The 16,003-nt window shown below is 43.8% G+C and overlaps 1 protein-coding gene across 1 annotated transcript in view; it reads left to right on the top strand.

Moving 5' to 3' along the window:
• The first annotated feature begins 12,817 nt into the window (after positions 1 to 12,817).
• Positions 12,818 to 16,003, top strand: part of LOC123078012 (actin cytoskeleton-regulatory complex protein pan1) — an 18,687-nt gene continuing 15,501 nt past the window's right edge. Inside the window, exons 1-2 of the mRNA XM_044500396.1 lie at positions 12,818 to 12,910; positions 12,993 to 13,219. Coding sequence (XP_044356331.1) covers positions 12,818 to 12,910; positions 12,993 to 13,219 — 320 coding nt within the window. The remainder of the gene's footprint in view (positions 12,911 to 12,992; positions 13,220 to 16,003) is intronic.

Below are 16,003 nucleotides of genomic sequence, written 5' to 3'. Positions count from 1 at the left end.
AAATCTCAAATATTTTGAAAATTTTCAATTCAGACGCTCACACTATAGTTAAATAGAGTCTATCTCTCATGCAACAATAGAACTGGTTGTGGCCTAGTGGCAGAGCCATCCTTTCCTCGACAGCGAGTTCGACTCTTGCCTCATGCTTTTTTATTTCTTTTTGAGGCTGCAAAAGTTAAAAATTGTTGCCTAAATGTTGTTGCGTCGAGGGGTCGAACTCGTGATAGTTGAGTAAGTGGCAACTCAGGTTGAACGGACACTACGTCACGGCAGGGTTTGTGATACATAAGAGTTAAATACATATCTATATCGACTTCAAAAAATTTGAATTCAAAATTTGATTTTAAATTTCGTCTGATTTTTTTCCCGATATTTTGTGGTAACCGCAAATTCTGGCGCCCCTCGAGAAAAATGATCCACGCGGGATCCAAAACCTTGCCCAGACCTAGGGTTTCCCCCGTAACAGCTAATACCTAGAGAAAGAGGGGCACGCCATCTGCAACTGCCGACGCACCCAAGCGGTGCTCACCACCACATAGCTCTGACGACGACGCCTTCAAGAAGGACACAACGCCAAGAGCGCCGTCACTGCCTTATACATAAGTGAGTGCTATTTAGATGGCAACAAACTTGGTAACAACACAAGAATGTCGCAAGTTTTAAGAACATACCTAGTTAAAAATGGAGTATAAGTCCAGTAACTGAAATCAAAGTTTGTCATGGAGGTGAGTCGAAGTTTTCCTGAGGTGCGACAGCAGTGCTACTAACACATCGCCCAACCACTTATTGCCGTGCTTGACATACCAGTCTTCCGTCTTCTTGATCCACTCCTCCCATGACGTGTGCTCCGAGCCTCCGACCACCCGAGCATCTTGAGCTTCTGGTGGTCGCTGAAATACCTGTGGTCATTGAATGGAAGGTCGCCGACCGTCCAGATGTTGGGGAACGTAGCAGAAATTTAAAATTTTCCTACGAGTCACCAAGATCTATCTATGGAGAGACTAGCAACGAGGGAAGGAGAGTGCATCTACATACCCTTGTAGATCGCTAAGCGGAAGCGTTCAAGAAAACGGGGTTGAAGGGGTCGTACTCGTCGTGATCCAAATCACCGGAGATCCTAGTGCCGAACGGACGGCACCTCCGCGTTCAACACACGTACAGCCCGGTGACGTCTCCCATGCTTTGATCCAGCAAGGTGAGAGGGAGAGGTTGAGGAAGACTCCATCCAGCAGCAGCACAACGGCGTGGTGATGATGGAGGAGCGTGGTAGTCCAGCAGGGCTTCGCCAAGCACCGCGAGGTATGAGGAGAAAGAGAGGTAGGGCTGCGCCAAGAAGAGGTGAAACTCATGTCTTGGGCAGCCCCCACAACTCAACTATTTATAGGGGGAGGGGAGGGGGCTGCGCCCCCTCTAGGGTTCCCTCCCCAGGGGTGCCGGCCAGAAGGGGAGAGGGGGGAGGCGCACCTAGGGTGGGCCTTAGGGCCCATCTGCCCTAGGGTTTGCCCCCTTCCCCCACTTCCCTGCGCCTTGGGCCCTGTGGGGTGCCGCACCAGTCCACCTGGGGCTGGTCCCCTCCCACACTTGGCCCATGCAGCCCTCCGGGGTTGGTGGCCCCACTTGGTGGACCCCCGGGACCCTCCCGGTGGTCCCGGTACGTTACCGATAAAACCCGAAACTTTTCCGGTGACCAAAACAGGACTTCCCATATATAAATCTTTACCTCCGGACCATTCCGGAACTCTTCGTGACGTCCGGGATCTCATCCGGGACTCCGAAAAACATTCAGTAACCACATACAAACTTCCTTTATAACCCTAGCGTCATCGAACCTTAAGTGTGTAGACCCTACGGGTTCGGGAACCATGCAGACATGACCGAGACCTTCTCCGGTCAATAACCAACAGCGGGATCTGGATACCCATGTTGGCTCCCACATGTTCCACGATGATCTCATCGGATGAACCACGATGTCAAGGACTCAATCGACCCCGTATGCAATTCCCTTTGTCCAGCGGTATTATACTTGCCCGAGATTCGATCGTCGGTATGCCGATACCTTGTTCAATCTCGTTACCGGCAAGTCTCTTTACTCGTTCCGTAACACATCATCCTATGATCAACCCCTTGGTCACCTTGTGCACATTATGATGATGTCCTACCGAGTGGGCCCAGAGATACCTCTCCGTTTACATGGAGTGACAAATCCCAGTCTCGATTCGTGCCAACCCAACAGACACTTTCGGAGATACCTGTAGTGCACCTTTATAGCCACCCAGTTACGTTGTGACATTTGGTACACCCAAAGCATTCCTACGGTATCCGGGAGTTGCACAATCTCATGGTCTAAGGAAATGATACTTGACATTAGAAAAGCTTTAGCATACGAACTACGATCTTTATGCTAGGCTTAGGATTGGGTCTTGTTCATCACATCATTCTTCTAATGATGTGATCCCGTTATCAACGACATCCAATGTCCATGGTCAGGAAACCGTAACCATCTGTTGATCAACGAGCTAGTCAACTAGAGGCTTACTAGGGACATGGTGTTGTCTATGTACCCACACATGTATCTGAGTTTCCTATCAATACAATTATAGCATGGATAATAAATGATTATCATGAACAAGGAAATGTAATAATAACTAATTTATTATTGCCTCTAGGGCATATTTCCAACAGTCTCCCACTTGCACTAGAGTCAATAATCTAGTTCACATCGCCATGTGATTAACACTGATAGGTCACATCGCCATGTGACCAACATCCAAAGAGTTTACTAGTGTCACTAAACTAGTTCACATCATCATGTGATTAAGACTCAATGAGTTCTGGGGTTTGATCATGTTTTGCTTGTGAGAGAGATTTTAGTCAACGGGTCTACAACATTCAGATTCGTATGTACTTTGCAATTCTCTATGTCATATTGTAAATGCTGCTTCCACGCTCCACTTGGAGCTATTCGAAATGGTTGTTCCACTATACGTATCCGGTTTGCTACTCAGAGTCACTCGGATAGGTGTTAAAGCTTGCATCGACGTAACCCTTTACATCGAACTCTTTATCACCTCCATAATCGAGAAACATATCCTTATTCCTCTAAGGATAATTTTGACCGCTATCTGGTGATCCACTCCTTGATCACCTTTGTACCCTCTTGCCAGACATGTGGCAAGGCACACATCAGGTGCGGTACACAGCATAGCATACTGTAGAGCCTATGTCTGAAGCATAGGGGACGACCTTCATCCTTTCTCTCTCTTCTGCCATGGTCGAGCTTTAACTCTTAACTTCATACCTTACAACTCAAGCAAGAACTCCTTCTTTGACTGATCCATCTTGAACACCTTTAAGATCATGTCAAGGTATATGCTCATTTGAAAGTACCATTAAGCGGTTTTGATCTATCCTCATAGATCTTGATGCTCAATGTTCAAGCAGCTTAATCTAGGTTTTCCATTGAAAAATACTTTTCAAATAACCCTATATGCTTTTTAGAAATTCTACATCATTTCTGATCAACAATATGTCAACAACATATACTCATCAGAAATTCTATAGTGCTCCCACTCACTTCTTTGGAAATACAAGTTTCTCATAAACTTTTGTATGAACCCAAAATCTTTGATCATCTCATCAAAGCGTACATTCCAACTCCGAGATGCTTACTCCAGTCCTTAGAAGGATTGCTCGAGTTTTGCATATTTGTTAGCGTTCTTCAGGATTGTCAAAACCTTCTGGTTGTATCACATACAACCTTTCCTCAAAAAACTGTTGAGGAAACAATGTTTTGACATTCTATCTGCAAGATTTCATAAATAATGCAGTAACTGCTAATCCATTTCCAACAGACTGTTAGCATCGCTACGAGTGAGAAAGCCTCACCGTAGTCAACTCCTTGAACTTGTCGGAAAACATCTTAACGACAAGTCGAGCTTTCTTAGTGGTGATTCTTACCATCATTGTCTGTCTTCCTTTTAAAATCCATCTGTACCCAACGGCCTTACGACCATCAAGTATTTCTTCCAAAGTCATGGATCCTTTCTCGGATTTTATGGCCTCGAGCCATTCGTCGGAATCCGGGCCCACCATCGCTTCTCCATAGCTTGTAGGTTCATTGTTGTCTATCAACATGACCTCTAAGACAGGATTGCGTACCACTCTGAAGTAGTACGCATCCTTGTCACCCTACGAGGTACGGTAGTGACTTGATCCGAAACTTCGTGATCACTATCATAAGCTTCTACTTCAATTGGTGTAGGCGCCACGGGAACAACTTCCTGTGCCCTGCTACATACTAGTTGAAGTGACGGTTCAATAACCTCATCAAGTCTCCACCATCCTCCCACTCAATTCTTTTGAGAGAAACTTTTCCTCGAGAAAGGACTTGTTTCTAGAAACAATTACTTTTGCTTCCGGATCTGAGATAGGAGGTATACCCAACCATTTTGGGTATCCTATGAAGATGTATTTATCCGTTTTGGGTTCGAGCTTATCACGATGAAACTTTTCACATAAGCGTCACAGCCCCAAACTTTTAAGAAACGACAACTTAGGTTTCTCCAAACCACAGTTCAAACGGTGTCGTCTCAATGGAATTACGTGGTGCCCTATTTATAGTGAGTGCGGTTGTCTCTAATGCCTAACCCATGAACGATAGTGGTAATTCGATAAGAGACATCATGGTACGCACCATATCCAATAGGGTGCAACTATGATGTTCGGACACACCATCACACTATGGTGTTCCAGGCGGTATTGGTTGTGAAACAATTTCCACAATGTCTTAATTGCGTGTCAAAGCTTGTAACTCAGATACTCATCTCTATGATCATATCATAGACATTTTATCCTCTTGTCACAATGATCTTCAACTTCACTCTGAAATTACTTGAACCATTCAATAATTCAGACTTGTGTTTCATCAAGTAAATATACTTAGTATCTACTCAAATCATCCGTGAAGTAAGAACATAACGATATCCACTGCGTGCCTTAGCACTTATTGGACTGCACACATCAAAATGTATTACTTCCAACAAGTTGCTCACTTGTTCCATCTTACTGAAAATGAGGCTTTTTAGTCATCTTGCCTATGTGGTATGATTTGCATATCTCAAGTGATTCAAAATCAAGTGAGTCCAAACAATCCATCTACATGGAGTTTCTTCATGCGTATACACCAATAGACATGGTTTGCATGTCTCAAACTTTTTCAAAAACGAGTGAGTCTAAAGATCCATCAACATGGAGCTTCTTCATGCGTTTTATACCAATATGACTTACATGGCAGTGCCACAAGTAAGTGGTACTATCATTACTATCTTATATCTTTTGGCATGAAAATGTGTATCACTACGATCGAGATTCAATAAACCATTCCTTTAGGTGCAAGACCATTGAAGGTATTATTCAAATAAATAGAGTAACCATTATTCTCCTTAAATGAATAACCGTATTGCGATAGACATAATCCAATCATGTCTATGCTCAACGCAAACACCAAAAGACAATTATTCAGGTTTAATACTAATCTTGATGGTAGAGGGAGCGTGCGATGTTTGATCACATCAAACTTGGAAAGAGTTCCAACACATATCGTGAGCTCACCTTTAGCTAGTCTCCGTTTATTCCGTAGCCTTTTATTTCGAGTTACTAACACTTAGCAACCGAACCGGTATCTTAATACCCTGGTGCCTGGTGCTACTAGGAGTACTAGTAAAGTACACATTAACATAATGTATGTCCAATATACTTCTATCGACCTTGCCAGCCTTCTCATCTACCAAGTATCTAGGGTAATTCCGCTCTAGTGACTGTTCCCCTTATCATAGAAGCACTCAGTTTCGGGTTTGGGTTCAACCTTGGGTTTCTTCACTAGAGCAGCAGCTGATTTGCCGTTTCATGAAGTATCCCTTCTTGCCCTTGCCCTTCTTGAAACTAGTGGTTTCACCAACCAGCAAAAATTGATGTTCCTTCTTGATTTCTACTTTCGCAGTGTCAAACATCGCGAATACCTCAAGGATCATCATATCTATCCTTGATATGTTATAGTTCATCACGAAGCTCTAGCAGCTTGGTGGCAATGACTTTGGAGAAACATCACTATCTCTAGAAGATCAACTCCCACTCGAATCAAGTGATTTGTTGCACTCAGACAATCTGAGCACAAGCTCAACGACTAAGCTTTTCTCCCTTAGTTTGCAAGCTAAGAAAATCGTCGGAGGTCTTATACCTCTTGACGTGGGCACGAGCCTGAAATCCCAATTTCAGCCCTCGAAACATCTCATATGTTTCGTGACGTTTCGAAATCGTCTTTGGTGCCTCAACTCTAAACCGTTTAACTGAACTATCACGTAGTTATCAAAACGTGTATGTCCGATGTTCGCAACATCCACAGACGACGTTTGGGGTTCAACACACTGAGCGGTGCATTAAGGACATAAGCTTTCTGCTGTCCGCATAATCGCTACTATCAACTTTCAACTATATTTTCTCTAGGAACATATCTAAACAGTGGAACTAAAGCGTGAGCTTACGACATAATTTGCAAAGATCTTTTGACTATGTTCAGGATAATTAAGTTCGTCTTATGAACTCCCACTCAGATAGACATCCCTCTAGTCATCTAAGTGATTACATGATCCGAGTCAACTAGGCCGTGTCCGATCATCACGTGAGACGGACTAGTCATCACCGGTGAACATCTTCATGTTGATCGTATCTACTATACGACTCATGCTCGACCTTTCGGTCTCTTGTGTTCCGAGGCCATGTCTGTACATGCTAGGCTCGTCAAGTCAACCTAAGTGTTTCGCGTGTGTAAATCTGGCTTACACCCGTTGTATGTGAACGTAAGAATCTATCACACCCGATCATCACGTGGTGCTTCGAAACGATGAACTTTCGCAACGGTGCACAGTTAGGGGGAACACTTTCTTGAAATTTTAATGAGGGATCATCTTATTTACTACCGTCGTTCTAAGCAAATAAGATGTATAAACATGATAAACATCACATGCAATCAAAAAGTGACATGATATGGCCAATATCATATTGCAACTTTTGATCTCCATCTTCGGGGATCCATGATCATCGTCGTCACCGGCATGACACCATGATCTCCATCATCATGATCTCCATCATCGTGTCTCCATCAAGTTGTCTTGCCAAATTATTACTTCTACTACTATGGCTACCGGTTAGCAATAAAGTAAAGTAATTACATGGTGTTGTTCAATGACACGCAGGTCATACAATAAATAAAGACAACTCCTATGGCTCCTGCCGATTGTCATACTCATCGACATGCAAGTCGTGATTCCTATTACAAGAACATGATCAATCTCATACATCACATATCATTCATCACAATTTTCTTGGCCATATCACATCACATAGCATACCCTGCAAAAACAAGTTAGACGTCCTCTAATTGTTATTTGCATGTTTTACGTGGCTGCTATGGGTTTCTAGCAAGAACGTTTCTTACCTACGCAAAACCACAACATGATATGCCAATTGCTATTTACCCTTCATAAGGACCCTTTTCATCGAATCCGTTCCGACTAAAGTGGGAGAGACTGGCACCCGCTAGCCACCTTATGCACCAAGTGCATGTCAGTCGGTGGAACCTGTCTCACGTAAGTGTACATGTAAGGTCGGTCCGGGCCGCTTCATCCCACAATGCCGCCGAATCAAGATTGGACTAGTAACGGAAAGCATATTGAACAAAATCAACGCCCACAACTACTTTGTGTTCTACTCGTGAAAAGAATCTACACATAGACCTGGCTCTGATACCACTGCTGGGGAACGTAGCAGAAATTCAAAATTTTCCTACGAGTCACCAAGATCTATCTATGGAGAGACTAGCAACGAGGGAAAGGAGAGTGCATCTACATACCCTTGTAGATCGCTAAGCGGAAGAGTTCAAGAGAACGGGGTTGAAGGAGTCGTACTCGTCGTGATCTAAATCACCGGAGATCCTAGTGCCGAACGGACGGCACCTCCACGTTCAACACAAGTACAGCCCGGTGACGTCTCCCATGCCTTGATCCAGCAAGGTGAGAGGGAGAGGTTGAGGAAGACTCCATCCAGCAGCAGCACAACGGCGTGGTGGTGATGGAGGAGCGTGGTAGTCCAGCAGGGCTTCGCCAAGCACCGCGAGATATGAGGAGAAATAGAGGTAGGGCTGCGCCAAGAAGAGGTGAAACTCATGTCTTGGGCAGCCCCCACAACTCAACTATTTATAGGGGGAGGGGAGGGGGCTGCGCCCCCTCTAGGGTTCCCTCCCCAGGGGTGGCGGCAGCCCCCAGATCCCATCTGGGTGGCGGCCAGAAGGGCAGAGGGGGGAGGCACACCTAGGGTGGGCCTTAGGGCCCATCTGCCCTAGGGTTTGCCCCCTTCCCCCACTTCCCTGCGCCTTGGGCCCTGTGGGGGGGGGCGCACCAGCCCACCTGGGGCTGGTCCCCTCCCACACTTGGCCCATGCAGCCCTCCGGGGTTGGTGGCCCCACTTGGTGGACCCCCGGGACCCTCCCGGTGGTCCCGGTACGTTACCGATAAAACCTGAAACTTTTCCGGTGATCAAAACAGGACTTCCCATATATAAATCTTTACCTCCGGACCATTTCGGAACTCCTCGTGACGTCCGGGATCTCATCCGGGACTCCGAACAACATTCGTTAACCACATACAAACTTCCTTTATAACCCTAGCGTCATCGAACCTTAAGTGTGTAGACCCTACGGGTTCGGGAACCATGCAGACATGACCGAGACGTTCTCCGATCAATAACCAACAGCAGGATCTGGATACCCATGTTGGCTCCCACATGTTCCACGATGATCTCATCAGATGAACCACGATGTCAAGGACTCAATCGACCCCGTATGCAATTCCCTTTGTCCAGCGGTATTATACTTGCCCGAGATTCGATCGTCGGTATGCCGATACCTTGTTCAATCTCATTACCGGCAAGTCTCTTTACTCGTTCCGTAACACATCATCCCGTGATCAACCCCTTGGTCACCTTGTGCACATTATGATGATGTCCTACCGAGTGGGCCCAGAGATACCTCTCCGTTTACATGGAGTGACAAATCCCAGTCTCGATTCGTGCCAACCCAACAGACACTTTCGGAGATACCTGTAGTGCACCTTTATAGCCACCCAGTTACGTTGTGACGTTTGGTACACCCAAAGCATTCCTACGGTATCCGGGAGTTGCACAATCTCATGGTCTAAGGAAATGATACTTGACATTAGAAAAGATTTAGCATACGAACTACGATCTTTGTGCTAGGCTGGTCTTGTCCATCACATCATTCTTCTAATAATGTGATCCCGTTATCAACGACATCCAATGTCCATGGTCAGGAAACCGTAACCATCTGTTGATCAACAAGCTAGTCAACTAGAGGCTTACTAGGGACATGGTGTTGTCTATGTAGCCACACATGTATCTGAGTTTCCTATCAATACAATTATAGCATGGATAATAAACGATTATCATGAACAAGGAAATATAATAATAACTAATTTATTATTGCCTCTAGGGCATATTTCCAACACCAGGTTGCCTTGCTAGGGTTTAGGACGAACAACCCGCAATTGGAAAGTTCCCTTTTACCTAACTGGGGACTGTTAGCTTTACTAAACAAAAAATGGAACACTTCTTGTATCTCATTAAGAGGATTCAGAAGAGAATATCCACATGTTCTCAATATTTAAGCTACGATGGGAGACTACTTATGGTCAATGTTGTCTTTTCCTCTCTGCCAACACTACAAGAAATCTGTTAATCCATGACGGATTTCTCGTGATGTTGTGGTAAACCGTCATGGAAGCCGTCACGGATCATCCAGACTTGAACACCTGCGAAAACTATAGCCCTTTTATGACGGACATCGACAGGCCGTCACAAAAATCGTCATGGATTGAGTAGCTATACTATTATTTTAACATTGTATATGGACCATATTGTCCATCACGGACTGAACATCCTTAGGGCCAGACTTTGCAGGTCGCAGGTCGTTGTGGGACCCGACAGTCAGGTGTCGGGTGTCTTAAGGACCCACTATGGGGTCCACGTAAGGTCGTATAAAAGCAAAAGTTTGAAGCTGAACCATGCTCGTAGGAAATTCGTTAGCTCTAACAAAAATCATATATTTTCTGATTTCTTTGCCATTTTTTTCTAATTTAGTGTTCACACGCATGCTCATCTACCCCGGTATATAGAGAAGCCACTTGTTTGTGAGACCGACATAATTAGTCACCGGTTCTGTTAAAAAAAGTCACCGGTTTGAAACTGAGGCCTTGATCATAGAAAATCCTGTCAGCTACTTAGCTTTAACAAAAATAAAAAATCAGATTATTTCTTAATTTTGTTGCTATTATTTAAATTTTTTATTGTACACATGCATGCTCATATGCCATGTGTGCAGAAACGCTATGTATTCTTCTCGGCTAAAAAAACGCTATGTATTCTCGCATGCGAGATAGAAGCTCATTTTTTTAAACAAAAGAAATATAAAAAGGTGCAGCAGCGGGGTTTGATGCCAGTACTTCAAGAAATATGTAGATCCTTGCTAGCCACTACGCCAACCTCCCAATCTGGTTTTGTAGTAGGGGGTCCCTCTTAAGGTAACTAGAGCCGTTTTTCTCAGTTTTCTTCTTCTTTTGTTTTTTTCTTTTTCTTCTCCAGTTGTTTTATTAGAATTCATTTTTATATACATGATAAAAAATTCATTATATTTTAATACATGGTCAACATTTTTCTATACACATTTAGCATTCCCAAAATGCTAATTTAACATTTTTTTAAATACTTGTTCATCATTTTTTTTAAATTCTTTATTAACATTTAATATACATGAAAAAAAATCATAATTTTTTTGATACATGATCAACAATTTCTCTATTCCCGTTCAATATTTTCCGAATGCTTGTTTAACACTTTTCAAATATTTGTTCATCCTTTTTTTCAAATTCTTTATAACATTTTATATATATGATAAAAAATCATTTTTTATACATGATAAGTAATTTTTATATGCACGTTGAACAATTTTTCCCAATGCTTAATAAACATTTTATGAATACTTTTTAACCTTTTTTTCAAATTCTGAGCGTAGTTTCATGATGTCATAGAGTGACTGAAAAATCGGTTGAATCCATCAAAAATGAAAGGGAAAATCGCTTGAAGAGGTTAATCGATAGATACATGCTAAGATATTGTTGTGATACCAATGTGCACTTAGTAATATATTAATATATTAAACAAATGTTCTATGCGTATTCCGATGACTCGAAACACAACATAGAATATATTTTAACCAACTTAAGCTAAAGAACAAAAGACTAGGTTTCAAGAAGCGACGGGTCAGGTTTGAACACGAAACGACCAGTGCTTTTTCTATTGGTCAAATTGCATGCAACATACACCAATACATGAAACCATATCAAAATTTGACTTTTTTCAGAGTTAGTTTGTTATATTTAAGTCATTCAATGCAATTAATGAATACAATTCAATTTTAAACTGCAGGTGCACGAAAAAGTTTACAAAATTTGTTTGAAAAATCATATTTTTGTTTGAAAAGTCATGAAATTTGGCATGGTACCCACACATGACACCCAAAACTTGAGAAGGTTTTGTAAAATTTGTAACGTGCGCTGCTTTGAAACTGGATCATCTCATGAAAGAATCTAGGTTTCGAGAGGCAACAACTAGGTTTGAAGGCGAAGTGACCACTGCTTCATCCACTGTCCCTGAATTGTTTTATACACTAAACATACACAATTACATGATCCATGTCAAAATTTGGCCTTTTGGGGGTCCTTTGCTATATTTAACTCCTTTAGTGTGTTTCTAGGCATTTAATGAATACAATTCATTTTTGAACTACATGTGCATGAAAAATCATATTTGTTTTAACGAGTCTATGCGCTCATATAATTCAAGTTGTGTTATAGGAAAAAATGGTTTGACAAAACATATTTAAGTTAACCATTTTTTGATAGGTTGCAAATAGGAGTTTGAATTATGCATAACAAACCATTGATCTTTAGCAAATTGTTTATGGGAACACAAAATTAATCTTTCTTCAAAGTTTCAAACATTTGTGTACTTTTGAGAAATATTCATACATTTTAATAAACATAATTTTACATCAAAAGAAAATAATATATTGGAAATATTGTTGGTCTATTACAACATTTATTCAAATATGTGCCTAAAATAATGTTCCAGATCTAAATGAAAAGTACGCACACATGCTTTTCTAGTTTGTTGTTCACCTCGTGTGCAACTATACTTAGATGAAAAATTTATTGTGGTATATTCCTCCGTCCCAAAATAAGTGACTCGACTTTGTACTAACTTTATACTAAATCTAGTACAAAGTTGAGTCACTTATTTTGAGACGGAGGGAGTATATGATAATTCTTTTTTTCCAATTTACTCCACAAGGATGCCTTATTGGGTTAATTTGAATAACTGAAAAAAATGAATTCTGGGCCGGCCTCACTATCAACAGTGGCCCGCTATAGTTTCCAACCAAAGTGGCAATCCAGTGTGAGGGCAAACCTGCGCTCTGATTGGTTGAACTAAGCGTCCCACGGATCGCAGATGTGAACCGTCCATCCACCTAAAATCCAACGGCAAGGAAACCTTCCCCTCTTTGTGTGCTTCCTTACGCCCACACATGAGACGCCATCTTCTCTTCCACCGCGAGGAAGTGGATCTCGGTCAGCCACTTCCAGATCCTTCGCCCTCCCCCTCCCCCTCCCCATCCATGGCACTCTCCCCATCCATGGCCGCAGCCATCCCAACCAAAACAAGGCCGGCAGCTATCCCAACCTCACCATCCATGGCCATCATCCCCTCTGCATCCCCCAACCGCCGGGTTAGTAGCCGCCGCGACCTCGCCATCCACGACCATCTTCCCATCTACATCCCATAACAACCATCTGCCTCTGCGATGTTAGCCTCGGCTCGCAGGCGGGAACGCCCCTGAAGGCACACTAGTGCCCGCGGAGCCGTTGCCATTGGTGTGGATGGTGCCCACTTGCTGCAAGGAGCGACGCTTCATACAGAAGCTGGATGGGCCGGGTGTGACGACTACGGGCGTGCTTGAGATCCCGCTTCATCCTCCACCTGACGACGCGCCTGGTGGAATTCCGTCGCATCGGACCAACAGGATCCTCGACGGGCTGTGAGCCGCATCTGCCACCAGGTTTCCCTCCACCTGTTGCTTTTGACATTTCCCATACCTTTCGTTTCTTATTTTCTGAGCCATTCTTAGAGCTTCTCAACACGCAGGTAATGTAGGTTCCATGGGTTCTTCGGAGACAGAGTGCCGTTCAGGAGCATGGTTCGAGGCAGATGGTTGCGAAAATGGTGTGTCCCTCTGAGACTTCGGCGGGTACAGCCGGATCCGCGACCACAAAGGCACAGGGATTAACCCTAGTTGACGTACGGCGAGCGGCGGCGACGTTGGGGAGCTGGAGAGTAGCTTTGTCTTCTTTAGGAGATGAATTTTAAGTTTTTAGGGATCTTTTTGCTCGTGTTCACATATATTTTCCTGAGATGAATTTTAAGTTTTTAGGGAGCTGGAGAGTAGCTCGGTAATTTAAAGTTTTTAGGGATCTTTTTGCTCGTGTTCACATGTATTTCCCGGTTTGATTATGTACCTTTCATTTTATTTAATGAAATGAGAATATAGTTTCTGACAATACATATTGACTTCAAATTTCCATGGAAGAAGAGAAGACAAATGAGAGTTTTTTTAGAAAGAGAAGAGAAATGAGATTAGAGGTGGGTGTATGGCTTGTAGTGAATTAGTGGGCCTTGCCTCGACCATAGTTTAATGGGCTGAATTTTTTAATTTGGGTTGATTGCTTGGGCCGTCCCTATTGGACCTGGTGGGCCAAAATTTTAACTGGGCCGATTCCTATAGGGGTTGCTGTGTCAGATCCATGTCAAATGATGATGTGGCAAACCTGTTAACATCGTTACGAGCACATCCGTTAAGCATGCTTGGGGCAGATCCATGACGGCCGAGCATCGTCATGGATGGTACAACTTCAAATTATGACGCGATATACATGACGGATCTCAAGTCCGTCATGGACGGGCACCCATGACAGTTTTTCAAAGATCCATGACAGACTAGAACCGTCACGTATTAACAGAATTCTTGTAGTGCAACTTTTCTGAAGAGCTGCATGCTCCTATATAAAGGTATTATTGAGCAAATTGATAAATATGGAAAGCATATTTTTTGGAGAGGGAAAGACCTAGTAAAGAAAAATCCACCTTTGGCAGCATGGGATATGATCCGTCGACCCAAGAACAAAGGTGGTTTGGGTATCTTAAACCTATGGCCTCAGAACAAATGTTTATTAATGGGAATGCTGCACACATTCCTCAATCATTCAGGCATTCCATGGGTGCATCTGGTTTGGGAGATTCATTATCCAGAGGGACTCAGCCCCATAAATCCCCAATTTTGCTCCTTCTGGTGGAGAGACTGCCTCAAGCTTATTCAAGGATACCAGGAACTTGCGGTCTGCTCTTTTGCAGGATGGAAAATCACTCTCTTTTTGGACTGATAAATGGGTTGATTTACCAATGAGGGATTTATGGCCACATCTATTTTATTTCTCACAAAATAAAATAATTATGTCACCATTATGGGAAATTTGGATGATTTAACTGCACACTTTCATATTCCTTTGTCAGAAGAAGCTTATGGGCAATTCCAACAATTGGAACTACTATTGCAAAATACTGGTCTAGTTTCAGAGCATGATATTTGGCAATTACCACCAGGAGCACCTATTTATAGCGTCTCTAAAGCATATAAACTATTAATAAACCCATCTGGAGCCCATTCCAGTCATCAAATGGTTATGGAAAACCTATTGCCAACTTAGGCACACAATTTGGCTATTGATCTTCAACAGATTAAATACTAGAGCTATGTTACACCGAAAAAACTTCTTCATTGAGGATTACACCTGCGTAATGTGCAACCATCGCTCTCTGGAAACAAGAGATCATCTCCTCTTCCAATGCCCATATGATCAACTCTGTTGGCAATATGTGTGTCCCTCATTGTAGCCAAGGACACAAATTTACAGGATGAAGTGGCTCATCTCAAGCACCTTCTCAATTTGCCTTTTGCACTGGAAATCATAATTCTTGTTTGTTGGGCAATATGGACAACAAGGAACGACTTCATATTTAAAAAGATTATGTAACGCCCCGGATCCGATGCGCCAGGTGTCTGCCAGTTATTCGCCGTCGTTGCCATGTCATTTGCTTGCGTGTTGCATTTTATCATGTCATCATGTGCATTTCATTTTGCATACGTGTTCGTCTCATGCATCCGAGCCTTTTCCCCGTTGTCCGTTTTGCAATCCGGCACTCCTGTGTCCTCCGGCGTTCCCCTTTTGTCTCTCGTTGTGAGCGGGTGTTAAACGTTCTCGGAATGGCCCGAGGCTTGCCAAGTGGCCTTGGTATAGCACCGGTAGACCGCCTGTCAAGCTTCGTGCCATTTGGAGTTCGTTCGATACTCCAACGGTTAACCGGGTAACCGTAAAAGCCCCTCTCTCTTTGCAGCCCAACACCCCTTCCAAAGTGGCCCAAAATCCATCTAACTCCCCTCCATGCTCTCGGTCATTCGATAACGATCGCGTGGCCGAAAACCGCTCCTCATTTGGACTCTCCTAGCTCCCTCTACCTATAAATATGCTCTCCCCATCCAAATCCGCGGATGTTTTTCCCCGAAACCCTAAAAATCGCCCCCGCGCTCGCCGGACACGTCCGCCGCCACCGGACACGTCCGCCGCCACCGGACAAAATCGCCGCCGCCCCCACAGCCACTAGCGTCGCGCCACGTGTGCCCCATGCGTCCCCGCCGCCGCGGCCCGCTTGGCCCGGGGCGGGCCCTCCCGGCCCATCCGGCCGCGCCGCCGCCCCGTGGCCCGCGCCC

This window comes from Triticum aestivum, chromosome 1B (genome assembly GCF_018294505.1).
Source record: "Triticum aestivum cultivar Chinese Spring chromosome 1B, IWGSC CS RefSeq v2.1, whole genome shotgun sequence".
NCBI classification, from domain to species: domain Eukaryota; kingdom Viridiplantae; phylum Streptophyta; class Magnoliopsida; order Poales; family Poaceae; genus Triticum; species Triticum aestivum.
The sequence above is the reverse complement of the archived record's forward strand: the minus strand, read 5'-3'. Positions and strand labels throughout refer to the sequence as shown.